The sequence below is a fragment of the Acomys minous genome, assembly GCF_964271855.1.
Source record: "Acomys minous genome assembly, chromosome: 13".
Lineage (NCBI taxonomy): Eukaryota > Metazoa > Chordata > Mammalia > Rodentia > Muridae > Acomys > Acomys minous.
This window is the reverse complement of record NC_140495.1, coordinates 5,802,420-5,829,629: the sequence shown is the minus strand read 5'-3', so window position 1 is coordinate 5,829,629 and position 27,210 is coordinate 5,802,420. Positions and strand designations below refer to the sequence as shown.

At 45.4% G+C, this 27,210-nt stretch overlaps 1 protein-coding gene across 9 annotated transcripts in view; it reads left to right on the top strand.

The window, feature by feature from the left end:
- Positions 1–27,210, top strand: part of GOLGA4 (golgin A4) — a 91,437-nt gene that overhangs the window by 41,984 nt on the left and 22,243 nt on the right. For 7 of the 9 annotated variants that reach the window (XM_084754895.1, XM_084754894.1, XM_084754893.1 and 4 more), the window contains 5 exons: positions 1,579–1,726; positions 12,019–12,197; positions 18,232–18,363; positions 20,736–20,891; positions 22,837–26,999. In XM_084754895.1, the coding sequence (XP_084611021.1) occupies positions 1,579–1,726; positions 12,019–12,197; positions 18,232–18,363; positions 20,736–20,891; positions 22,837–26,999 (4,778 nt within the window). The remainder of the gene's footprint in view (positions 1–1,578; positions 1,727–12,018; positions 12,198–18,231; positions 18,364–20,735; positions 20,892–22,836; positions 27,000–27,210) is intronic. The other 2 variants (XM_084754891.1, XM_084754889.1) reach the window with 1 other exon arrangement.

The following is a 27,210-nucleotide window of genomic DNA, read 5'->3' as shown; positions in this document are numbered from 1 at the left end:
CTGTGTTTGTAGTACAAGCCTGTTTCTCAGAGAGAAATTAAGTTACTTAAAGGTAAGGGAGGCCGAGTGTGAATGGTCTCAGGGTTTTCTTCAGCGCGTTGTAGAAGTAGGTTGATCATTTGGATGAGTCGTCTGGAAAGTGAAGACGTGGTAATATATACATCAGCATAAAACTCCAGGCTGCCCAGGTCATTGAGGCCTGAGGAAAGGCTGAGCGCACTGCAGCCATTTGGAGGTGGAGAGCGGCTAGCAGACACCTGGGAGGCCACAGGTGCACGAGCAGCCTCGCCCTAGCAGACACCTGGGAGGCCACAGGTGCACGAGCAGCCTCGCCCTAGCAGACACCTGGGAGGCCACAGGTGCACGAGCAGCCTCGCCCTAGCAGACACCTGGGAGGTCACAGGTGCACGAGCAGCCTCGCCCTAGCAGATACCTGGGAGGCCACAGCTCGCTTCCAGGCTCTGGCCCTTTTGTAAAACAGCTCCCTGTTCTTTTCACATCTTGGTTCATGAATGTAGTAGTTTAACCTAGTTTGAAACAAAGTACTCTTCATCTTCACACAAGTGCAGCCACCTGGTGGTCACATCCTGCAGTTTATCTGTAATTCGTGGTACCATCTGCTGTCTAGTCACTTTCTGGTTTTTCTTATTCTCTCATACATTTTTTTTAATGAACAAGTAAACTTTTATTGTAATTGAGATGATCCTTAAGATTTCTTATAATCTGTAAACTTCATTGTCCTTCCCCTCTGATACTTGCTTTCCTTTGTAACTTGCGTTGTGAAGACAATGGAGGCCCACTACTTTGTTTTAAATTTCCTTAACTGTGCCTTAGTTTACAATAGCTTTGGCCATCTGGAAGAGTCATACTCCAAAGCGGGGGTCAGGGGCCATGCAGGTAAGAACGAGACTAGATCAACTACCCAGGGTTTTTGTTTGTTCCAAACGATTGTTTAATACTTGCTGATTAGATCCTTTCCACACACTGACTTTCATTTCTATATGGATTCTCCACAGAGGGAGGAGAAGCCTCTAGCAAAGTGGAGAGGTGGCAGAGACTTTCTTAAGTTAGAGGATGGAGTTGAGTTACTTAAGTAGTGATGGAGCCAGAGGGAGTCACAGGGAAAAAGGGGGAAGTAGGCACAGCTGGGCCCAGCCTTGCTCCACCCAGCTGTGGCGGCACCTACCCTGTGTCATGTCTGGAATTAGTTATGTGTGAAAACACAGATATTAATTGTGGCTTATTCTAGCCCCGAGTCACATTCAGGGCTAGTATTGTTTGTTACTGTTTATTAACATGCACATCTGTAGCATGACTATAAACTAAATCTTGTAACTGAAACACGTTCTGATGCTTAAGGGACTAAACTTACTATTAAAATACTCCCATATGGAAACACCCTGGCCTGCTGAGGCATAGGGTGAAAACAGGCTTCAGCTTGAGCTACTAAAGAGAGTCTTCCACTGTCCATAGTAAGAGCTATTTGTTCTGCCTCCCACATCATTGGAGCTAGCTGCCCTGTGTGTTGGTGATACAGTTTTATTATGCAAATGCTTTAGAGTCTGCACTTCTGTTCAGGCAATGGTTATAACAGAGACAAAGCGGCAGATGCATGAGACCCTGGAACTGAAAGAAGAAGAAATTGCTCAGCTTCGTAGTCATATCAAACAGTTGACTACCCAGGGAGAGGAATTGCGGGAGCAGAAGGAAAAGTCTGAAAGAGCTGGTAAGAATTCAGGGGTTTGTATTTTATATCAGCTCAGAAGTCAAAGTATTTTAACAAGTGAGTTAATTGTTGATACAGATGTTTAACCAGAGTGATCCCTTCTAAGACAGGGAAGTGCTTGTTGGAGAAGACTGTCCTGCTGAGGCCAGGCCAAGCCACAGCCCTCAAGCCAAGGGTGGGGTGTGTGTGTGTGTGTGTGTGTGTGTGTGTGTGTGTGTGTGTGTGTGTGTGTGTGTGTGTGTGTGTGTGTGTGTATTTCTAAATGGTAGAAGAAAATGTGACAGAGAAGACCATATGAGAAATACATATATATATCCATTACAGACATGTTTGCTGACCTCTGCTTTAGAGTATTAAAATTCAGGTTTCAGGAACTCACAAGTAGTCCTAGCATGGGGCTTATTTAAGATAACTGCTTCCTTACAGGTGATATAGGGTAAACAGAAAGCAGAAGGTATATATCTGCTTCCACTGGTATCAGCAAGTGGTAGTCGTATTAGCTGAGTGGAATTCAGGCCAGAGGAATGTCATCACATTCAGGACCGAGTGGTGCTAGAAAGGTGAGGCAGGTCAGGAAGGGCCTCAGGCAAGGAGCAGAGTGGAACTAAGAGAGGTGGGGCAGCAAGTGTCAGTCACTGCAAGCTTGTGACCAGACAGGGGTCACACTGGAAACTGCGTTTGCTGAAGCGGGCAATGCAGTAGAATGTGAAGGAGCTGGCCTTTGGGATGTTAAAGGTGGGCAGCTGCAGCTAAATGTCTGCACATAGAGCAGAGGAAGCAGTGTAGGTGTCACAGTGTGACGGACGCTTGTATTTGATGTGCGAAGGAAATGAAGCTGGAAGCAGAAGCAGGAAATCCAGGTTTGAGGAAGAGAACACTTTGGCTGCCTAGGGTGTGGTGGCTCTGGGGAGAGGAGCAAAAGAGAAGTCAGCCTCAAAATGGCCCAACAGTTTATTTAATAAAGAGAATTGTGGACAGTATAGGTTCTAAACCCAGAAACTGGGGGCTGAGTGCTAGAATGTTTAGGACAGTTTGAATTGAGTTAGCCATGGATTTTTCAGTGGAATTAACTTGCACACATTTGAAGAGTTGACATTGGCGTCGTTAGCCTAAGGTAACAGCCTGCAGGTAGCTGTGTGGATAGGCTGATACAGGCTCCAGTAGTGTTTCTGGTGAGGCCCAGAGCCATTTGGTTAGTGTTTATGGCTGCAAGTGCTTGTAAGTACTACTTCCAGCCAGCAGTGCTAACTGTCTATGAGCAAGGCTCAGTTTTACTTACACTTATTAGTTCTTGCATTCTGTCAAAGGGGACCATTGTTATTATCATTTTATAAATAGGAGGATTTAGGGCTGCATTTTAAGTAATGTGTCTCCATTGATGCACAGAAAGTAAATATGTAGTTGGGATTTTAACCTGAGCATTATGGCTCCAGAGTGTTTGGTGAGTGGTCTTGAGTTTGACTGATGGAAATATATTAGAAGAAAGAAGTTGCTCAGGATGTTACAGGGGCTGTAAATGATTAGGCATTAGGGGAAGTACAGTAGATGTTTCATGAAGTTGAGGAGAGTGGATAAAGTTTTATAATGGCCTTTGAATTTGATAAAGATTTGATTTCTAGGACACAGTTATGAGAAATGGTCTTAGAAAACATAGTATAAGGTACCAAAAAGGGAAATGGAGCCATGTCGGTGAAACATTTGGTTAATACCACCTGAGCTCCTAAATGCATATCTGTCTTTTTTGTGTTGTTTTATGAAATGAACTGGAGATTTTACTTGATGAACTTGTTCTCATTAAACATAAGAAAATTTCCTGTCAAGGAGGAATAGTTATTTGAAGAATCTAAGCTCCTGAAAACAAACATTGTGAGATACTGGAGACAGGTTTGCTTTCATTGCACAGAAACGTATGTGCAGCCTCAGTGCACAGAAGCCATGTGGAGCCTCAGTGCACAGATGCCCAATGCGGCCTCAGTGTACAGATGCCCAGTGTAGCCTCAGTGCACAGATAGATGCCCAGTGTAGCCTCAGTGTACAGATGCCCAGTGCGGCCTCAGAGCATAGAAGCCCAGTGCAGCCTCAGTGTGTGCAGCCACAGTGCACAGAAGCCCAGTGCAGCCTCAGTGTGTGCAGCCACAGTGCACAGAAGCCCAGTGCAGCCTCAGTGCACAGAAGCCCAGTGCAGCCTCAGTGCACAGAAGCCATGTGGAGCCTCAGTGCACAGATGCCATGTGGAGCCTCAGTGCACAGAAGCCATATGGAGCCTCAGTGCACAGATGCCCAGTGCGGCCTAAGTGTACAGATGCCCAGTGTAGCCTCAGTGTACAGAAGCCCAGTGCAGCCTTAGTGCACAGATGCCCAGTGCAGCCTCAGTGTACAGATGCCCAGTGCAGCCTTAGTGCACAGATGCCCAGTGCAGCATCAGTGTATAGATGCCCGGTGCAGCCTCGGTGTACAGATGCCCAGGCAGCCTCGGTGCACAGATGTCCAGTGCAGCCTTGGTGCACAGATGCCCATTGCAGCCTCGGTGCACAGATGCCCAGTGCAGCCTCAGTGTACAGATGCCCAGTGCAGCCTCAGTGCAGAGAAGCCCAGTGCAGCCTCAGTGCACAGATGCCCAGTGCAGCCTCAGTGCACAGATGCCTAGTGCAGCCTCCGTGTACAGATGCCCAGTGCAGCCTCAGTGCAGAGAAGCCCAGTGCAGCCTCCGTGTACAGATAGATGCCCAGTGCAGCCTCAGTGCACAGATGCCCAGTGCAGCCTCAGTGCACAGATGCCCAGGCAGCCCCGGTGCACAGATGCCCAGTGCAGCCTCAGTGCACAGATGCCCAGTGCAGTCTCAGTGCAGAGAAGCCCAGTGCAGCCTCCGTGTACAGATAGATGCCCAGTGCAGCCTCAGTGCACAGATGCCCAGTGCAGCCTCAGTGCACAGATGCCCAGGCAGCCCCGGTGCACAGATGCCCAGTGCAGCCTCGGTGTACAGATGCCCAGTGTATAGATGCCAAGTGCAGCCTCAATGTGCAGAAGCCCAGTGCACAGAAGCATGTCAATATCAGAAGAGTACTAATTAATAAACATTGAGGGAGAGAATAGATATTTAATATTTAATATATACATTGATTTTGGAAAGCACCAAACGACATAGTTGCATGTACTTCTGTCTGTAGTCCTAACTATTAAGTGCTATGGTAGACGTTTATAGCAAGACCGGTCCTGCACTGAAGACGCATACATTAAGTCTGTAATGAAACCTAGTTCTGCATACCAGCTGCACCCCAGCTCTGGTCTTAGTTGAGGACTGTCTAACAGAAATTGGTTCTCAGTTTCAAGTGTAAAGCACAGATACCAAGCAAAGCAAAACTCTAAACATGGAAGACAGTCAATGTCCAGCAAACAGAGCTTCCATGAACAACCTGTGATCATAGTCAGTTGCTTTGTTGAATATCTGTCTTCTGTCTTGAGTAAAGTCTTTGAACAAAGGAAACAGTAATATCATTATAGTTGGTTGTTGGGATTTTAAAAGCAGATGTATCCACATAAAATTGTTACCAAAGAAAAGAAACTATCCTGATACATCTTCCACTGTAAGGAATTTGATTTTGAAAGTAGTTCTGGAGGTGTGACTGTTGACTCTTTGCTGAGCGCACATTTACACATATCTGTATCTGCCCAAATATATGAGCACACGTGCACACATATCACACACACATGTGTAAAAATTGCTAAGACATGAGTGTGATGTTGTGCTTCTACCAGGACACTACAGTCTACTTCTAGCACTTTAACTGTCTCCTGGGAATGTCAGTGCTGTTCTGAAGTCTCTCACTACAGCACTCTTGCTTTGTTCAAAATTACTCATTTTAACAGATAAGATACAGCTGTTATAAGCACTTTGCAACAACTGTTGATTTCATATCTTTAACATGAGTAGTGAAAATAAAAGTACATCACTGTTTGAGTATATTTTAGTATTTATAGTAATTCATGGTTTTATATTATAATAATATTGTAAATTTAACTGTATGTTTTATGCCATTTATCACTGTATTAGGAATCATTGTATGTACTGCTGTCTGTACATATATACAAACAGGTACTAACATGTTTGAATGGTTTGAGTCATAGTGCATGTACATAATTTCCTTGGTAACTGTTCTTTTGTTGATAACTAGCAGCTTAATTTTAAACTTTTGTTAGTTACTTTTAAGTGACTCAAATATAGCTATTGCAAAAAAGAAACCTCAAACCACAGCATTAGCTCTCTCCCCAAAGAAAGGAGGTACTGTAGCTCAGGTGGTGATGTGCTTGCCATGCAAGAATGGTGTAGCCAAGGCTTGCTACTTCATGGCTTCTTCTTTCTTCCACACTCCTTCACCCCTTCCACCTTCCCCGTCAACCCCTAACACTCAGTAAGAGAAGAAAAAAAGGATAGAGAAGAAAGGAAAGAGATGTCTGAATAAGGTCAGGGATTGGAAAGGGGCAACATTATCATTAGATAGTTCCTGCTGGTTAGGGGCTTCGATCTTCACTGTCAGGATATCTAATTTCGTTTTCTTGTTGTTTCACTGAGTATCACTACTTAACAACCCACCCCGCTTCTCAGGGTCCTAGCATTTATATACCCTCTGAGAAGTCCCCAGAATTCCAAACATCACTCAGCCGCAGAAACTGTCTGCAGCTGGCAAAATCATGCCCTCACCAGAGCACAGGGCAACTCATAGTCAGCTGCTGGGAAGCAGCCCCAGATCCCTATTGCTGAGATTAAAACGAAAACTTATTCTTACAGATTTCTGTGTTTTTAAAGAAACCAGAGTTCCAGAATTCTCATTACAAATGGTGAGAAGTTCAGTTCTCCAGCACCTGGGGGAGCTGGCATGGTGGTGTGCACATGCATCCCAGTGCCGGGGAAGTGGAGACCGCGATCTCTGGGGCTCCTGGCCAGTGAGAGACCTTGTTGCAAAAACACAAGTCAGATGGCTTCTGAGGAACAAAGCCTGAGGTTGATCTCTGGCCTCTATGTGCATATGCACATACACACACACACACACACACACACACACACACACACACACACACAATTCTTTTTTTTGACAGTTCTGCAGATGGATTAGGAGGTTTCTCAGGGTGTACTAACTTTCATAAGCCTCGTTTCCTTTTTCTATGCCCATCTTTGCTGAATTCGTGTGTTTTAAATGATTGGCTGCATGTAAACACCTGGGCTAACTCATGACATCCTTTGCTTTGTTACTGTCATGGTGTATTTTCCTTTGTATGGAACAGCCTGATAAGCCAGGCAGAAGTAGAATGTGTGCTTTGGAATCCCAGGGGAACCTTTGAAATAAGACTTTATCTCTTTAACATGTCCACTTTGTGCATATACAACAAACGGAAACCACCTGTGTTAAGTGCTGTGTTAGCTGTTGACGCTTGTGTGACAGTTCCCTTGAATCTCAAGTCTCACTGAACGTCTTGTTTTTGTGCATCCACACATGCCAATAAGTGAATCCCGGTGCCTTTCCCAAGCCTTGTATGAACAGGACTGGGGTAAGGCTGGCTTTCTTTCTGTTTTTTTCTTATTATGGGTACTTAGAATGAGCCTTTAAAAGAAAATTCCATGTTTCTCAGGCAAAAAAAAAAAAAGAGTACAAATTGAAGTAGACATTCTGTTTGGAAGTAATTTATTTTTATTTTAATACTAAATGAATATCTGTTAGCAAGATTTATTGTTTTAAATAGGCTCTTCCTGGGGTTTTATGTGTGTCCCAAACACTGTCATTATTACTGGAAAGCCTCAACATCTGGAAGAACAAATTTGTGGCTAATCACTTAAATTTACTTAGCTTTGCTTTGATGTAATATTTTCCAAGATCGGAGGCTTTTAAAGTATTTGATGTGTTTTAAAGAGTGACATTGCGTGGATCTTCAGGCCTTTGACAGTCAGGACGAGGTGATTAGAAGGAGCCTGTTGTGTGCTTTGGGAAGCGGCTTAAGGAGTAGCTTTGGCTTGGAGATGCGTTGCCTCTTAGACTGGAGAGAGTCCTGGTGCACACAGGAGCACTGCACTGCTGACTTAGGCCGTTATGTGGTAGTGCTTTATTTTCACTTACATAAGCAGGAGCAGAAGAGTCCCCAAGCCTTTAAATCTCCGAGAGAGACTTCTTTACACACTCTAAACTGAGGGCAGTTCCAGGGGTGCTGTACTCCTGTTGGCCATGGTAGTAATTTAAACTGAAAATGTTTTGAAATTTTCACAATATATGCCTGTCACATGTTAGCAGTTAGCATAGGTTTTTATGAAATATAACTGCTTTTCAAAATCTAGTGTATGTTTTTGTTGTTGTGTTACTTGGCACAGTGGAACACAACAGGGTTTCTGTGCCTCTTTTAGTCTATAGTCAGTTGATAGACATGTGATACATTAAGGAAGCTGCTCATTCAGGTAGCTGTTTGAAGAGATTGCCTCCTAGGTCCTCTGCGGGGTCGCACCGGGACACTGCTGCTCTAGGTGTGCTGCTCTGTTGTAGACTGCTAGTGATTGGGTAGGCCGCTGGGACAAGTCTTTTGTTGTAGTATTGACTTTCATTCTTTGACTTCATAGTAGCCCCCCTGCCCCTATGATAAATGCGTTTCTAAAGCTCCTCCCCCTCCCCAAGAATAAAGACATAGGCCCAGCTGACTCATTTTGATCTCATCACTGTTTTAGGGTCAACAGTTAATCCAGAGGGTGGCATTTCTGTTTATTCCTGTGGCCCTCTATGGAGTGCCCTCTGGCATGGGAACAGAGTAGTGACACTCTGGAGCCAAGAACTGCCATTTGCTGTGAGCATTGCCTGGAATGCTCCAGAGAGGAGAGGGACAGGCGCTGGGCTGGTTGTGGTGGACAGTAGTTTCTCTGAGTGCTCTTTTCTTCCCTTTGTTCACTTATCCTGGAGTATTTCCTGTATGTTGCTCCCTAACATACAGTTGGCATGTAGTGAACATCCAGTCAGAGTTTGATAAGTGATGGGATTATTAGCTGTAGATTGCCAGTCCTGCTCACTTAACTCCATTTTTATAACCACATAGACAGGATAAGCCGCATCTGAAGTGGAGAGCTTGATCACATCCCAGCCCTGCGTTTGCTTTAGCTCACAAGAGATCGTACCGCACTCACACTTATTTGGCTACATTTTTGCCTACAAAGTTTTGAAAGTATAATCAGACTGTTAGTTTTTTCTTTCTTTTTTTTTTTAATAAAAATTGCCTGAGGTACATTGAATTTTGCTTTGGAAGAACACAGTGTGTGTTTCCAACACTACGGCTGTTTGTGCTTAGCCTTCCCGTCCAGTGTGTGCCTTGACTGTGGTGTCTGCACTGCTGCATGCCGCGAGGACAGCTTGCCGGCTGCTGCTGACGCACGCTTCTCGCCTCACACGCTCATCCTGTGTTATGACTGAACAACAGATGACATAGGCATTCAGAAGTACTTGTTAGTGCTTTCAGTTAGGAAAGAGTTGGGAACTCGCTTTTACGTTAAAGGATATGGCTACCACTTCACACACATGTCTGATTCCTAAGTAAACTCTCAGTATCTCCTATTAAACAACTAACTGGGAGTCACTGTTAGAAGCAGGCTTCCTGTGAGAAAGTGGTTTTCATTGTGGTATAGTGTAGAATCCATAGTAGGTGTGAGTATGTTTTGTCTGTTTATGATATGTGGGTATTTGAACTTATCTTAATGCTTTGGGAAGACAATATTTCTTTAAAGGAGGAGGTGGCAGTCAGTGAGTTTTGTGTCTGTCAGATGATAACACAGCATTTCTTGCTGACACCTGGAAGCCTCTTGCAGGTGACTCGTCCAGAAACCACTGAACTTGATCAGTGTCTGCAATACTTTATTTAGATTACAAAATACTGGCAACCAAGGGTTATTTCTCCCCTTTGAAGCTCTCCCATCAAGTTTGTATGTTAAAGTAAATTTACCATCTCATGGGAAGGTTGGGGTGTTTCCATTTCTGTATTTGACTGAGGACAGGTTAGAAGATTACAAGATTTTCTTTCTAGCTATGAAATTATTTGGTTCTCTGACATAACAGGCAGTGAATTTAAGTGAAAAAACTAGAGTCAAATCTACTCCTCTTTTATCATTTCATCTAAATTTTGAATGAATGGCAGATCTGTTTTCAGGTTCTACAGAGTTACCTTAAGAGATTTTTGTGGCCAGAGGCAGAGGCCTGGGAGCTCCAGGCCAGCCTGTTCTTTAAAGGAAGTCCAAGACAGCCAGGCCTGTTACACAGAGAACTCTGTCTCCAGAAGTGAGAGGCAGGTGGTAGATGTAGACCAGCAGCTGATGGATGGTTTCCTGTGAACAGTGCGAGTGTGCTGGTGACTTGTGAGCCTTGAACAAGTTCCTGCTCCACCCCTACGTGCTCGGCGGACATCTTGAGCACAAGCTGAGCAGTGGGCACTCTTGGAGAGTCTCCCAAACTCAGGCTGAGTTTTAAGTGAGGGAACTAGCTAGTTTTTTTAGTAGTAGCAATAGCTAACTGTTGCTTATGCCTGATACTTTATAGTAAAAACAGCTAAATAAAGCAAAGATACTGTTTTTCTTAAATATCTTACTTTTTAGCATCTTCATGTGTTAAGAATTATAGTGCTGTTTTCAGGCAAATGTAGAGTTAGAATAAGACTCTTGAGATACGATTTCAACCAATTTCTTGACCCTTTGAAATACAGAGATTATTTGAGCCTCAGTTTTATACTCTTAAGTATGCAAGATGAGTAAATTGGATAGATTTACATTTTATATCAAAGACTATTAGTTGCCAGAAAGATTAATTTTTAAAAATTCTGTTGATGACTGACCAATGCTTCCAGAATTCAGCCATATCCCTTCCATGCCTAGTGCTATTTACCATTAAGAAATTGCTTTCGGCTGGGCAGTGGTGGCGCATACCTTTAATCCCAGCACTTAGGATGCAGAGGCAGGTGGAGTTTTTAGTTCCAGGACAGCCAGGGCTACACAGAGAAATCCTGTCTGGAAAAACTAAATAAAAAATTGCTTTAGTATAGGTGCTTGTGCTCAGGTGTAATTCCTGTGCCTAAAGTATTGTCTGAAGCCAACTTGGGGTCACCTTAAGTTGAAGCCCCCACATTTCTTAAACTAGTTAGTTTCACAAGATACTGGACATGTTGGTGAACTATATCCTCTGGACTGCTTCTTGATGGCTTTGGGAGCCCTTGTTGACCACTGAGTGTACAGTGGGAAGTTTTGGGACTTCTATAAGGGCTAAAGGAAATAATCTAAGAAGAGAGTAGCAATAGGGTTTTCCCAGGGTATTTGTTAATAATGTGTATATGGATCTACACATACATATACATATGTATACATGCACACACACATATCCATAGGTTCACATGCATACATACTTTGGTACCAAGTTACTCACCTGTTGCACCCATTGTGTCTGACTTGGCTGGATGCTGAACGAGAAGTTTTGTCCCTTCAAGGTGATACTGTGTACAGGCCTGGCTTTATCTTACCCATGAGCAGAGGTAGTGCTTCCTGTGCACCGTTGAGCTAGGTGCGTTTCTTCCTAGTCATCTGAGAACAGCCCTAATTTGAAACTTAGGCAAATGATAGGATTCATTTTAGAAGGACAGTGTTTGAGTATTTGATTCACCCAGTAAATGTTTTTTTAAAAAGAAACAAAACCCCTGTCTTTTATATTATGATTAAAAAGTCTGAAAATAAGATTTCCCAAAGAACGGTTTCTCCATTCTTAAAAATGTTGTAGTGAGCCCGGCATAGTGGCGTATGCCTGTAACCCCAGCTCTCAGGAAGAAGAAGCAGGAATGTTGCAAGTTCAGATCCAGTTGGGCTACATAATGAGACCCTGACTCAAAACACAAAAAGAAACAAGGCCTAGTGAGTACATATGGCATGACCTGATTGCTGGTGACAGAGTAACTAGGCCCTGTAGAGCAAACAGTGCAGTTGACACTGCATCACACACAAGTGGTGGCCTGGCGTGTCTGTTGAACTTGTTAGCTGTAGGTTACTTAGTGGGCAGAGCAGGGACATGTTAATAGTTTTGAACTTAGGCTCATGTAAGCAGTCGTAATATCCCTCTCCAGGAGTCAGCAACAACAAAACACTGGCTTTAGTAACGGGCACTTCTTCAGGCTTAGAACAGCAATGCGTCTTCTAACTGCCCTGCTGCAGCTGCTCTTAGAGTCTGTGCATTGATTGGGAACTGCTCCAGCCCGATTACAATGTTTCTTGAGATACTTATTTTCTGCTGTTTTCATAGCTTTTGAGGAACTTGAAAAAGCCTTGAGTACAGCCCAAAAAACTGAAGAAGCCCAGAGAAGAATGAAGGCAGAGATGGATGAACAGATGAAGGCTGTTGAGAGAGCAAGCGAGGAGGAGCGCCTCCGTCTTCAGCAGGAACTGAGTCGAGTGAGACAGGAGGCCATCAGCACGGTGAAAGTAAGGCTGATTGAGCGGAATGGCTTCCGTCTGATGCTCTTTGCCCAGACCCCTGATGTAAGAAAGAGTTCATTTGTCTTTTAGACCCTGAGCATTGAATGATGCTCAGGGTACAGTGAAAAAGCACTTTGGCAGAGAGGTTCACACTTAGACAGGTCTCTGCGTCCTTCAAGACCTTGCCCCTCTCCAGTCAGCATGTTCCTTACTGGCTCTGACCTGAGGCTCCTGAAGGAGGACTGCTTGTCCGCTTCCGTGCACACTCTCAGAGCTCAGGCAAGACGCCTCTCTAGCTTGGGAGTATGTGACCGAGAGTGGGTATTTAGATGTTGGTGGAGATCAAACCTTTGGCTTCACATATGTTAAACACTTGTTTTACCACTGAGTTACCAGACCCTTAAAGGATAATTATCAAGGCTCTGGTTACTCTTAAAACTACAAATAGATAATATTTTCAAAATTAGTAATTTTTATAAAACATTATCTTTTTATAACTTAAAAATTATCATGGCCGGGTGTGGTAGTGCACACTTTTAATCCCAGTACTTGGAGGCCGAGGCAGGTGGATCTCTGTGAGTTTGAGGCCAGCCCAGTCTACAAAGCGAGTCTAGGACAGCCAAGGCTACTTTAGAGAAACCCTGTCTCGAAAAACAAAACAACAACAACAACAAAAACAAAAAACAAAGTGTGTGTATAAGTTCCATAGTATATGTGTGGAGCTCAGTATAGCTTGAGAGGGTTGGCTCTCTCCTTCTACCATGTGGGGTCCATAGACTGATGTCACGTCATCAGGCTTGGCGGCTTGGTGGCTTGGCAGCAGGGGCCTTTACCTGCTGAGCCATCGTGGAGCCCATAAAGTTGTCTTGTGCAAATAAGAAGTTTGGGGCTGAACCGAAAAACAGTAGGTGAGAGCACTTGCTCCGCAAGCATGAGGGCCCAACTGAGAAATCGGACAGACTGTGGATGTGCAGATTCTGAGCGCTGCCTGGCCAGCCTGTAAACATCAAGGCTTTCATCCAATGAGAGACCCTGTTTCAAAGGCAAGAAGTTATCGAATGACAGAGGAAGACTCCCAGTGTCCTGCTTTGGCCTCCGTGTATGTGCACGTGGCAGCCACACCCTACACTCATGTACAAGCAATGCTCGCGCGCACACATACACACACACACACACACACACACACACACACACACACACACACACTACAGATGCACAAGGAAAAGAAAGAATAAGTAAATTTCAAAATCCCATAGGTTTCCAGTTTTTCCAGCCAAGTGAACAGGTAATTGTAGTGCCGATCCCTGTCCCAAGCTCCATCCCCTTTTTCTTCATCTCATATTTGCCTTAATTGACTATTTCTCCATTTTATTCTGTTCATTTACTGAGTTTTCATTTCTATTCTTGGTGTTTGATTATGGCCACTAAAATTAATTTTAAAAATTGCATGTCTGTGAATCACGAGGCTGGATGGAAGACGTAAGATCTACAGCATGTGTCTTACAATGACCTAGAAAGGTCTGTGGCTTTTACTTATTAGTGCAGAGGGGACACTGTGTAAGTACACTGTGCATAAGGATACAGCGGGTAGAAATTTAAATAATTTTCACACACTTCCTTCTATGAGACTAAACATCTCAAAAAGTATCAATTAATTATGGTCTGTTACTGGATATACACAGCCTTGGCCCAAAGTTCCTGACTGTTTGTAATTTTTTAAAAAATAAGGAAAAGCAAAAAGGAGAGACTTATTGAATGCTGCCACATTCAAAGGGGACAGATTTGGGGACACCCATCTAGTCCATCCTGGGGTCAAGGCTTAGGTAGAGAACCAGAGCTAGTCATGACATCCCGGCCCAACATGGTCCCGGCCAGCACTGACTGCCCTTGTCTCAGTTGCAATCCCTCCTGTAGGGTGATCTGTTTTAGTGCACATCTCTTTCCCAGAGACAGACATCCCTCTGGCTGTCTGAGCATTAGAATCTTGGAGGAATTTCAGTATATTTTTATTTGTAAGTGATCATATGATGTGGTTAGTATTAATATTACTATAGAGTCTAACAACTTTGTAATAAATTATGAATTATTTTGAAGATAATGATATGGCCATATGACGGAGGTCAAGAGATGAGGCTGGGGAGATGGCTTAGCCATAAAAGGCTAAAATATTGGCCAAGTCCATGAAGAGCAGACTTTTGTTTTTGCTTTCCAGGATCTAAAATCATCTGTGGCTAGGAGGGAAAATGCAGGTCCAGCTGGTTCAATCTGTGAGGCTAGACAGGAGCACCTGTGGACAGCTGCTTCCGTGTGGTCCTGGATGTAGAAAACATCTGCACCTGACAGGATTCTGGAACATATATATGGGCAGAAGACAGAGTCACAAAGGTTAAGGGGAAAATTCTGTTTTAGCTGTACATTTGAAGCTTTTGGACCCATGGTTTTGCAGTTGGAGGAGAGGAGACCAAAAACTATGGAAAGGGGGAGGAGTCCCACCCTCTGAAATAGGCCATAGGTGGGAAACTTAGGATGATTGGCAGTACTCATCTGCAGTCCATTTGACCTGAGAGGTGGGTCAGGTGGATTTCCTGTAGCTTATAAGAATTCCTTTTAAGTTTACAAAGGAGGTAAACTTTAGACATGTTAGCATCACCATTGTTTGCAATCTTCACTGAAATACACATTGTAGGAAAAGGCAGTAGACACACATCTTTGTGTCAACAACAGAAGCACACTTTAAGGTGAGCTCAGGGAAGGCAGAACCTTCCATGAAGTAGAAGGGCAGAAGCTTGACCTTGACTTTCAGTAGGATTATACATCGTGGAAGAAGGACGTCGTCCATCTGTCCAGAACATTGGATGCATACACACTCAGCACAACAAGAAACAATTTTAAGGGTGAACTTAACAAGCAAACTAAAGGAAATTTAAAATCTTGAGCTTGGGCCTGTGATAGTGTTCCACATAGTGAAATGTTTCTTTTATTTTTTTTTTCCAACCAGTATTAGATTAGTAAAGTAAGAGCTCCAATGATTAATGTCAATGCTGTGAACAGTCTGCATATCACAGCAGCACAGCAACAGGAAGAGGTCTGGAGCATCACCATCTTAGAATGACCTAGGGTTCACTTGTATTTGTTAACCTTAAAACACTTTTTTAGAACATAAAATACTTGTTTAGGTCCTCACAACTTAAGCTCATGTATCCTTAGGTATTTTCCTATTTATCATGAAGCACATGTGAAATGACTGGGAGCAGACACTGTCCTTTAGCTAAAGCAGTGGTAAAAGGCTACACCGGAGACTTTTTTTGTGTGTTCTGGTAGCAAGGTAGACTGCATGTATACCTAGTGGTAGCATCTCTAGGAGAATGAGGCCTGGGGCGTGATTTGTAAGCATAAGGAGGCCTGAGAAGGCATCTGCAGCCTGTTTGTGTTTTTACATGAGGTCTGTGAGCAAGGCAAACCTGTGTGCCTTTTAAATAAGAGATCTAGTAGTTAGTAGATTTAAATGACTAATGAACTGATTAGTAGTGAATTACCTTGGGGTAAGGAGCTTATTGTCTGTTCTCTAGCTGTCAGGTTCCAAGATACTTCACAGTCAGAGTAATTACTCCCCTAAATAGAAAAAAAAAAGGTAATTAAGATTACATTTCCCACAAATATGATATTAAAAAAAACATTTCTCAAAAGCATCCTTACCATCACATGACAGTTGTAGGCATAAGGTTATAGTGTAGTTTAAATGCTGATCTCTCTCAGTGTTATGTAACCACTACTCCCCAATTGCTCCCTGGTATGCCAATAAAGCACTTTACAGCCAGGCAACTAGAAGGGGAGAGAAGAGGGCTGGACTTCCTGCCAACCAGGGCAGGGGGAGTAGAAGAGGAAGTAGGGGATTCAACTAGAGGATTGAGCCACTGGAGAGGCCTAGAGAGACCAGGAGGAAGAAGCTGGAGCTGAGGAAAGCTAGAGAGTGCAAGTGTCGCTGGGGTGTTTGCTGGGGGTAAGACAAAATAACATGGACGTTTAACAATAGACAGACTGCTCAAGATTATGTTGAGACACTTAACTTTAAACAGAAATAAGTATCAATTATTTGTGTGATAGCCAGCTTAAGAAATAAGCAAAGAGAAACAAACACAGTTATAGAAAAATAACTCCAACAGGCAGGATTTCACATTTTGTGAAGAATAATGAAAATGGTTGAAAAGCGTAAGTGAATGAACGAGCCCCACCCATCACCTGGCTCTGCAGCTCCTTCTAATCCACTGCACACGGAGCTCAACTGCAGTAACAGTGATGTCCAATGTACACAGAGCAGAATTTGGTGACTGTGACTTTTTCACAATTCCTTTAAAACATAAAAGTTCTTTTTTTTTTTTTTTTTTTTTTGCATCCCAACATCCAAGTAAAAGGCCAAGGGCAGCTGTGCATGCCTGAAGTCCCATGGCTGGGGAGGCAGAGATAAGAGGGTCCCTGTGGCAGACTCCTGCGTTTGCTTTCTATTGTTGTCTTTAGTCAGAAGACAGAACGTTATGTGCACTGCTCTGTACTTGCTTTGCACTTACTCTGTCTGCGTTGGTAGCTGGCCATGGTGCCATTCATTCTAAGGGTTGCTCAGGATTTCTTTGTATAACATTCTCCTACTTGAGTCAGTCTCCCACTGCCACTAACATTGTCGAGACTGGCTCCCTTGTAGATAGATTTCTTTATGCTAAATTCTTTAAAGTGAATTCACTTTTTCTCTAGCAAAAGTTCTATGTGTTTTAAATTATTGGCTTGCTTGCTACAAGCCCTAGGACAGACAGTTTAGACTCCCACAGCCAGGTGTTGGTTTCCCTCGTTCACAAAGACAGTGTTTCCACTCTGCTCTGTGAGCGTCCAGGGAGAGGAGAGGGGGCTGCCCTAGCTCTTAAGGGGAACACGATAACAGTTCACACTGGAAAGAAACACATGTCCAATCCTGACACCATTATTTTTTTGTTTTGTTTTGTCCTTCGTGTGTTTTTATTTTGGTTTTGAGGCAGGATTCACCATGTAGCCCAAGCTAGACCCTCGCTGTTTATCCTTCTCTGGCTTCCCAAATGCTGGGCTTCAGGTGGGAATCACCATGCTGTATGGGTTTTGTTGTTGGGTTCCCCCCAGTTCTGTTGTTTTCTTTTGACACTCAGAGCTTTTATTTGTTTATTATAGTATCTTTGTTCTGGCTGAAATTTATTTGGTATGAGGAATAAGGTTGAAATTCAACTTGGTTTTTTCCCAGGGGACTGCTACTAGACTCTAAGCCATGTATTTATTAGTGTACCCTTTGCCCCTGATGTGGTGGTGTCTTTATTCCATAATAGGTCTATAAGATGTTCAGCACGTGACTTTTTCCCCTTTCTTTGAATGCCCGGGCCGTCTGTGGCTCCAGAGTGCACGGCTGCTGCAGGGATAGGCGCTGCATCTGGCGAGCTGCTCTCCTGCCAGTAGCCTCCCTCCCCACTGTTTCTTTTGGTAGTGGTGAGGGGTGCACTGCCTGCCCGTAACCACTGAAACGTCTCATTAAACCCTAACTGTTTGTTGGCTATTCTGACTTGTAAGCTTTTGTCTCCGGAACAGCCTCCCCTAGGTTTACATAGGGAAAGTTGATATTTTTATAAAACTGAGTTTTCCTTTCCAAAAAAGAACAAAGCCAGTAACTCAAACAAATGATGCCTTCCTGGAAAGCTAGGTGCAGCGTGACCACAGTGAGGGTCTGGTCGAAGAGTAGCCTTCCCTCTCGCCTCCTGCTTTCCTCCACTCCCTCTTCCCTGTCCTGACCCGTGGGCGGTCACTGTAGATGATGGACATGGAGCTTCAGCCCAGAGGACCCAGGGCAGCCCTCAGTTTCTTCAGCCCAGAGGAAAATCTCAGGCCTTCTGTATCTACAGTGACTTTGGAGTGTGTCCCTGTGTTTCTTCTCAATAAGTTACAAGCGTGGTTAATTCGGAAATGGTGACTTAGCTGTGGAGTTACATGCTTTGTCCTGGGTGTTTTCACTGACCTCTTGGCTTGTTTTCAGAAGACCTCAGAAGAACAGCTCGCTGAGCTTAAGAAGCTGCATACAGTGGAGCTAGCCAGCAAGGAGCAGGAGCTGACCAGGAGGCTTGAGGCCCGAGAAAGGGAGCTGCGTGAGCAGATGAAGACGGCTCTTGTAAGTGCTGCTGCTGTTTGTCTCTGTTAGAGGTAAACCTCAGCGTCGGCGTCCACTCGGGAGGTGGGGCTGAGTGCATGAAGGGACGAGAGCAGGCAACCAGGGCTTGTTATTTTAGTGTGACTTCGCATGAAACTAACTAAATGTCCTGGTACCCAGCTTTCATTAGTGTGTTTGCCTACACTTCCCATCCTACTTGTAGACTGTCAGGGAAGGAAAAGATGGATCACTTGTCTCAAAGCCCAGTATGCTAGCTGCACTAATGGGCTCCCAAAGTTTATTCTGAATTGAAGTTTAGAGAGCAAAACTTTGAATTCATATGATGTTTAAAAAATAGAGTTAAAAAAAACCAACAAACTACTGAACTAAGAAAATAATATTCAGAAAAGCAGATCACATTTTTGCTGTAAGTGATGCAATTTGAAGATTTAAAGCAAAAAATAATTTTCTTCACTTGTGTAAACCTTTTATATGAGCTACCATAAAATGTTTTAGTATGAAATTATCCAGAAAATATATTAAATTATTATTCATAAAGTAATATGTATGATTTTAAACATATTCAGTGCAGAAGGACTGCAGCTGCTCTCTGTGGTCAGAGTCTCTTCCTCCCTTCTGTTCCCCTTCCCCTTCCCTCCCCCTTCCCCTTCCCCTTCCCCTTCCCCTTCCCTCCCCCTTCCCCTTCCCTCCCCCTTCCCCTTCCCCTTCCCCTTCCCCTTCCCTCCCCCTTCCCCTTCCCTCCCCCCTCCCCCTCCCCCTCCCCTTCCCCCTTCCCTTCCCCTTCCCCTCCCCTTCCCCTTCCCCTCCCCTCCCCCTTCCCCTTCCCCTTCCCTTCCCCTTCCCCTCCCCTTCCCCTTCCCCTCCCCCTCCCCTTCCCCTTCCCCTCCCCTTCCCCTTCCCCTCCCCTTCCCCTTCCCCTCCCCCTCCCCCTCCCCTTCCCCTCCCCCTTCCCCTCCCCCTTCCCCTCCCCTTCCCCTCCCCCTCCCTTTCCCTTCCCCTCTCCTTCCCCTTCCCCTCCCCCTCCCCCTTCCCCTCCCCTTCCCCTCCCCCTCCCCCCTTCCCCTCCCCTTCCCCTCCCCCTTCCCCTCCCCTCTCCTTCCCCTCCCCTTCCCCTCCCCCTTCCTCCTCCCCTTTCCTCTTTCTCTTTCTCTTCCTCACTCCCTCCTTCCCCGGTGCGGTCTTCTTGTCCCTGAGTTGTTTGAGCTTTCTAGCAGCATTTTCCAGTCTCTGGAAATGAATAGGCACATGGATTTAGAGTACACTTTTTCTTTAATTTTATTAATTCATTCAGATTACAACTCAATTGTTATCCCATCACTTGTATCCTCCCATTCCTCCCTCTCTCCCGCTTTCACCCTATTCCCCTCCCCTAGGTCTAAGACCAAGGGGGACTTCCTCCCCCACTATATGGTCATAGGCTATCAAGTCTCATTTTGGCAGCCTGCTTATTCTTTCTTTGAGTGCCATCAGGCCTCCCCACACACACACACACACACACACAAAAAAGAGTACACTTATGCAAGGCTAGGAAAAAAGCGTGGCTGAAATTGTGCCCAGGTGTGCTGGTACATGCCTTTAATCCCAGCAGAGGCAGGGGGAATCACTGAGTTCAAGGCCAGCCTGATATACATAGCACGACAGCAAAGGCACACAGAGAAACCTGTCTTAAAAAACCCAAAAAGAAAAACAAGGAAAGAAAGAAAGATTTGCAAATATGTAGGTACATATTTACATTCTGTATTGCTCCAGAAAGAAATTAAAGTAGCTTATAAGAATATTTAAAATACAGTAGGTGAGCATAAAATAAGAATAGAGGCCTGGAAATAAAAAACACAGTGGAACATAAATTAAGCTGGGAGTAGTGCTGAAGGGGCCTGTTGTATCCTTGAGCAGTGACATCAATACTGTCTTCTAGGGGCTGATACAATTAGCTATATTTTAAACAGATGAAAAGACATAAACACAGGCATACACACTGAGGTCTAACCCCTTCTTACTTCAACACACTTTAAAATTTCCTCTGTAAAATATACTTAAAAATCAAGTCAAGGTTGTGTGTAACCTGTCTCCTTAGTCCGTCTGTAGTATGAAATCGTCTTGTAAAGCCATGTGTGCTGCGCGATGTGCTGTGTGTGACTGCTGCACCAACACTTGCTTTGTGAGCACCAGTTTATCTGTAGACGAGCACAGCTAATTTAATTTTAAAAGTTCTTTTGGCCTTGGCTATGGGTGTTTCTGTGTGCTAAGTATGGGAAGTGCTCAGAGCAGGCTGCACCGGACCGCGGCAGAGCCTGTTCTGCACGGCGGCGGAGTGCTCTGCGGAGCCCAGGACTCGTGTGGAATTGAGATGGTACTGGTTGTTTTTGGCACAGGAAAAGAGTCAATCAGAATATCTGAAGCTCACCCAAGAAAAGGAACAGCACGAATCCTTGGCTCTGGAACAGTTAGAGCTGCAGAGAAAAGCAGTTCTTAGAGAGAGGGACAACAAACTCCAGGAACTTGGCCAAGAAGCAGAGGCTTACCGGACTGTAAGTTGATGTAAAACTGTGCGGACTGTCTGTGCCTGCCACACCTCTGAACAATGACATGGATACACGCCTTAGCTCACTGTTGTTCCCAATTAGCTCTTATAACCTATGTTAATCCATTTATATTAATCTAAGTTCTGCCACATGGTTTGTTTCCTTTCCTCAGTTTCATAGGTGTGACTTCCTCGGTGTCTCACAGGCAAATCCTCTGACACCTCTTTCTTTCCCAGAGTTCCTCTCTCTCCAGAAGTCCCGCCTGTTCTCTCCTGCCTTTACTGTCGGCCGTTCAGCTCTTTATTCAACCAATCAGAAGGTGATGGAGAGCAGTGTTTACAAAGCGTTGAGAGAGATGATGCCTAACAAGACCAAAGTCCAGTCTGTACTCAGCTCTCCTGGCATAGAAATCAGCATTTGAATATTCACAGACAAGCTTCACACAGCACACAGGAACATCGCTCTAACACTCACGTGCTGGGTGGGCTCCAGAGCTGGGGCGCGTGTGTCTGTGGAGGCACTTCTCTCCAGTCAGAATCAGGCTCTGAGGAGCTTTGGCTCATGGAGTGGAGTTCATGTGTGCATACTCTTCATCTTTTGGGAGAAGTGTTCATGAGATTGCTTTTTGGCTTTGGGCTTCGTTTCCCACATTGTCCTTCTTGGTTTGCTCCCAGCCCCCCATGTTTCTGGCATCTCTTCACTCTGCAGTGCCTGCGTTCTCTTGCTTATCCACTCTTGATCACTAGGACGTGGCCTCACTTAGTAGTTGGCATGTGTCCCGACACCTTCCTATTTGTCTAGTGTCATCATATACTGTGCCCTCAGTATAATCCATCTTCTGCTTTTGCTTAGTGCAGGTCTGCCAATGCCCTGCTCTTATGTTTAAACTTGCCCACTTTTCCATACTAAGCATGATGCTGGGATGCAGTTGTTTATGGTCTCAGTGACATAGTTTTAAGGCTTTCTGGCCCTTTTCCTCCTCAGTATTAGAGCTGTGCTACCTGTTGTAAGGAGGTACTGATGGTGTTTAAGTCTTCTGATCTGTTAAACAGTCCAGCAGCCATACTTCTTCCCGTGGTTGTAAGCTTATCTTTGCTCTTCCCTTATGACACTTAAGACAGGTGACACTGTCTCATAGATAGTGCTGGAGCAGCCTGGATCTGCACTGCCACCTTTGAGATGCATTGCACTTGACTTCCTTGCCAGCCACCAAGAGACTGGACCTGTTAGGTTTTTAGCATTTTTTTTTTTTTTTTTTAGCTCTGATGTTCTCAGTGAAAAATTAGTATTTCTTGAGATAATAATAACCTTTGGTAAGATATGTTTAAGAATCTTCTTTAATAACAAAACCATGCCAGGCTGCTGAGATAGTGCAGCGTAACATGCTTGCTGCCCAAGCCTGACTATTTGAAGTTTATCCCAACCCACAGTGCAGGGAGAGCCATTTCCCAGATCTCCCTGCGTTCCACAGCAGTGTGCTGCTCCCTCTCCCCCTCGTAGCACATATAAGTAATGAATAAAATTTTAAAAGCTTTTAGCTATATGCCTTGGTGGGTAGGAAAATGGGATACTATTTTCAAAAAAAAAATTAAATTATGAAAGTAATAAAGTAGAATTGTAAACCTAAAAATGTGGAGTGTGGAAATCATTCTTCCTACCAAACTTTCTATCATTATTGTTTTGTGATTTATTTTCTTTTTGACTATCCCGTTAGAATATTTTTTATTTTTAAATAGAGACAGTTGAGATGATTATCCAAGTCAGTAGAAAAAGTTCAGAGCTGAGTTTGTGTTCATTACTGAGCACAGCACGTTTGTCTGCCTTTCCTTATGTTTGGTCTGGTATATGAAGCATCCGAGTTACAGCCTTTAGCTAGGCCCAAGTAACCTGTACATCATTGCTAATTAACAAGTGTGTGTATTAGTAAAAATATATCTGTTTTCATTAACAGAGAATTCTTGAATTGGAAACCGTTTTGAAAGAAAGCAGAGCTCAGTCTGAGCACTGGGCTGCCCGTCTGGAAGCTGAGAAGAAGAAACACAGTGCGGAGCTCGCTGCACTGGCTGAGAAGCACAGGACGGAAGTGGAGGGCCTGCAGCAGCAGCACCGGGCTGCAGTGGAGGAGCTCCGAGACAAGCAAGAGCAGGAGAAAGACGCCTCGCTACAGGAGAAGGAGAGTCTTTTCCAGGCCCACGCACACGACATGAGTGAAAAGGCCTTGGAGAAGCTGGACGTGAAACAGTCGGAACTGGAGTCCCTGTCCTCTGAGCTGTCAGAAGCCCTGAAAGCCCGGGACCAGCTCGCAGGGGAGCTCTCTGCCCTACGGACTGATGCGGGTAAAATGAAGCAGGCTTTAGAGGCCGAGCTGGAGGAGCAGAGGCGTCAGCACCAGCGCGAGGTGCACAGCATCAGTGAGGAGCAGGAAGTTACTGTCCGGAGAACCGAAAAGGCATTAAAAGATGAAATCAATCAGCTGGGGCTTCTCCTGAAGGAGAAAGATGAGCAGCTGCAAGAGCATCAGGCTCGCATAGAAGATCTTGAAGCTCACCTTCAGAAGTCCACTGGCGAGCTCCGGCAGGCCTCCACCCAGCTGGACCTCCTCCACTCACAACAGAGCACCGCGCACAAGCAGACAGGGGCACATGAGGAGCAGCTCGCCCAAATGCAGCAGAAACTGTTGGAGCTGGAAACAGAGAAAAGCCTTCTTACCCAGCAGGCAGCTGAAATGGAAGCACAGAAAAAGCACGCGTGTGTGGAATTAGAAACTCAGAGAGCTCAGGTGCAGCAGCTTGAGAGGCAGAAGAGTGAGCTGGAGGAGAAGGTCAGGTCGTTAGCCCAGCTCCACGAGTCACAGCTCAAGGACAGCAACGCAGAGAAGGAGCGGGCAAGGCAGATCCTGATGGAGAAGGAAAGCTTTATTTTACAAATGAGAGAGGAACAGACCAAAGAAATTGAGATTCTCAAACAGAAATTGTCTTCTAAAGAAGAGAACATTAGTATTTTGCATGAGGAATATGAAACCAAATTTAAAAATCAGGAAAAAAGGATGGAAAAAATTAAGCAGAAAGCAAAAGAAATGCAAGAAACAAAGAAAAAGCTGTTGGATCAGGAAGCCAAACTTAAAAAGGAGCTTGAGAACACTGTCCTCGAGCTCAGCCAGAAGGAGAGGCAGTTCAACGCCCAGATCCTGGAGATGGCCCAGGCTCACTCAGCAGGGGTCAGTGACGCGGTGTCCAGACTGGAGGAGAACCAGAGGCAGCAGATAGAAAGCCTGACTGGGGCTCACCAGCGGAAACTTGATGATGTCATGGAGTCCTGGGAAAAGAAACTGAGTCAGCAAGCTGAAGAACTTCAGGACAAGCACGAGAGGCAGCTAGAGGAGAGGGAACAGCAGTTAGCAGAGCTGAAGCAGAAGATCCTCATGGTGCAGTCTGAGAAAGAGGAGGTGACCCAGGAAGTGAGCAGGCTGACAGAGGCGGCCACTAAGCAGGCCGAGGCCCTGGCCGCTCTGCAGGAGCAGCTGGAGCAGAAGTCGGCTGACATAGCTTCCCTTTCAGAGAATGAAACACAGTTGAAATCACAAGTTGAAAAGCTGGAAGCTGATTTGGGTTGTTCTCTGAATGAAAAGGTTTCTCTTCAAGAGGAGCTAGCTGAGCTGAAAATGCTGGCAGAAAAGGATAAGGTGAGGGTTTCGGAGCTCACCGGCAAGCTGCAGGCTGCAGAGGAGGAGCTCCAGGGCTGGAAGTCATTGCATGAAAGCAGCAAGAAGAGCCTGGAAGACAGAAGCTTGAGCCTCAAAACTGTGCTTGAGGAACTAGCATCTCAGCTAGGCAGTCGCTGTGAGAAAAGTAAAGCTTTGTTAGAAGCCAAAACACAGGAGCTACTCAGCATTAGCCAGGACAGGACTGATGCCGTGTTCTCTAGGCTGTCCCGCTGTCAGCAGCACGTGGCCACAGTCAGGGAGGCACTGCTCCTGAAAATGCGCCAAGTTTCTGAGTTGGAAGCACAACTTACTCAGCAGACAGCGGAGCACGATACACTAAAGGGCTCTTTTCAACAGCTAACCCATCACTTGGAAGAAAAAGAAAATCAGATTAGGACCATGAAAGCCGATATTGAAGGTCTTGTCACAGAAAAAGAAGCCTTACAGAAGGAAGGGGGCCAGCAACAGCAGGTGGCCTCCGAAAAGGAGTCATGCATCACCCGGCTGAGGAAAGAGTTATCGGAAAACATCAATGCCGTGACACTCCTGAGAGGAGAGCTTTCGGAGAAGAACTCTGAGGTTGACAATCTTCACAAGCGGCTCAGTGAGCTCAGTGAGCTCAGCCAGAGTGACAAGGCAGCAGCCATAACATCACTGAGCAGGCAGCACGAGGAGCAGCGGCTGGAGCTGCAGGGTCAGCTACGAGACCTGACAGTGAGAGTGGACGCTCTGAGTAAAGAGAAGGTATCTGCTCTTGAGCAGGTGGATCATTGGTCCAACAAGTTCTCAGAATGGAAACGGAAAGCACAGCCCCGCTTTGCGCAGTACCAAAGCACTATTAAAGACCTGCAGGCACAGCTTGACGTCAAAGCCAAAGAAGCTGGCGAGAAGGACGAGCAGATCCGTTTACTGAAGGAAGACCTTGATCAGCAGAATAAAAGATTTGAGCGTTTAAAGGGCGAGACGCAAGACAGGCAGAGCAAGATGGAGGAAAAGGAGCGTGACTTAGAGACTGAGTTGAAGATTCAGACGGCAAAGGTTGCTGAGTTAGAGGACTGTGTCACTCAGAGAGGAAAAGAAGCTGAGGCCCTCAACGAAAGACTCAAGAGTCACAGCCAGCAGAAGGACACGGAGCGCAAGGAGCTGCTTCAGAAGCTTCAGCACTTGGAAGAGGTGGCAGAGGAGAAAGACAACGCACTGAGGGAGGCTGAGGAAAAAGTCCTGAAACTAGAAAAGCACGCATCCTCTCTGGAGGCCGAGCTTGGGGTCATGAGGAAAGAACTAGAACGTGTGACCTCGGCTGTGACGAGCAGGGACGGGGAGGTGAAGGCTCTAGAGGACAGGCTTGAGTTAGAAAGCGCTGCCAAGGTGGAGCTGAAGAGGAAGGCCGAGCAGAAGGTCGCGGCCATCAGGAGGCAGTTACTGGCTCAGATGGAAGAGAAAAAGCAGCAGTGTGAAAAGGAGACAGAAAGCCAGTTGAGTGAGCTGCGTGCAAAACTACAAGAAAGAGAGGAGCAAATTCACTTCCTAGAAGAAAAATGTAAAATCCTAGAAAGTTCTCCACAGTCAGAAATGCCAGTTGTGTCCCAATCCATAGAAAATATGGCCGTGTCTCCCCAGCAAGAAGCAGCAGCTGGCCAAGATTGCACACGGAAGGCGTGTGAAGAAAGGATCTGCGCGCTGCAAAGACGTTTAACTGAAAAGGAGATGCTACTGCACAGGCTGGGGCAGGGGGAAGGTAAGGCGGCGGCTGCGGCATCTCCGTCTGAAATTCAGCACGGGGACCAGAAGCCCTCCGTAAAGTCTGGCCACACCAGAGACGAGCATCTCGAAGACCAGTGTGTGATAGGATGTCTTCAAAGAGACCTCGAAGAAAAGATGATGAAGTGTTCCTTAGTTGTGTCCCAGCTCGAGGAAGAAAAAACTAGTAAAAACAATGCAGGAGTGAAGCAGAATTGGGCAAGTGTGGTTGACAGTATCCAGAAAACTCTCCAGGAGAAGGAGCTGACCTGCCAGAGCCTGGAGCAAAAGATAAAAGAGCTGGAGGTGGACCTCATGAGAGAGAAGGATGCACACAGACTTGAGATGGAAAAGTTGACCTTAAGATGTGGGAAATCTCAAGCTTCACAGCAAGAGGCGGATGGGAAAGACAAGTCTGCGGCAATGTTGGAGGACAGTCCCGAGGAGGAAAACTCCAAGTCACACGTGACCCAGCCGGAAGTGGGGAATAGCATAGACAGCCATCACAATGACCTGCAGTCAAAGTTACTGGGGGCAGAGCTGGAAAAGCAGAAGCTGGGCAAGGAGGTAGCCAGGCTGCAGAGAGAGCTTCGAGCCCTGAGAAAGGAGCATCAGCAGGAACTGGACATCCTGAAGAAAGAGTGTGAGCAGGAAGCGGAGGAGAAGCTCAAGTAAGTGTTCCCACCCCACGTGGGTGTGTGCATGGGTGCGTGCGTGCGTGCGTGCGTGCGTGCGTGTGTGTTTGTGTGCGTGTGCGTGTGCGTGTGTGTGTGTGTGTGTGTGTGTGTGTGTGTGTGATACAGATACCTCTACCTGCCAAACTGTTACATAAATTTAGTAAGCTAAGTACTGAGGAGAGATAAAAATTTGGGGCAGGAGGCA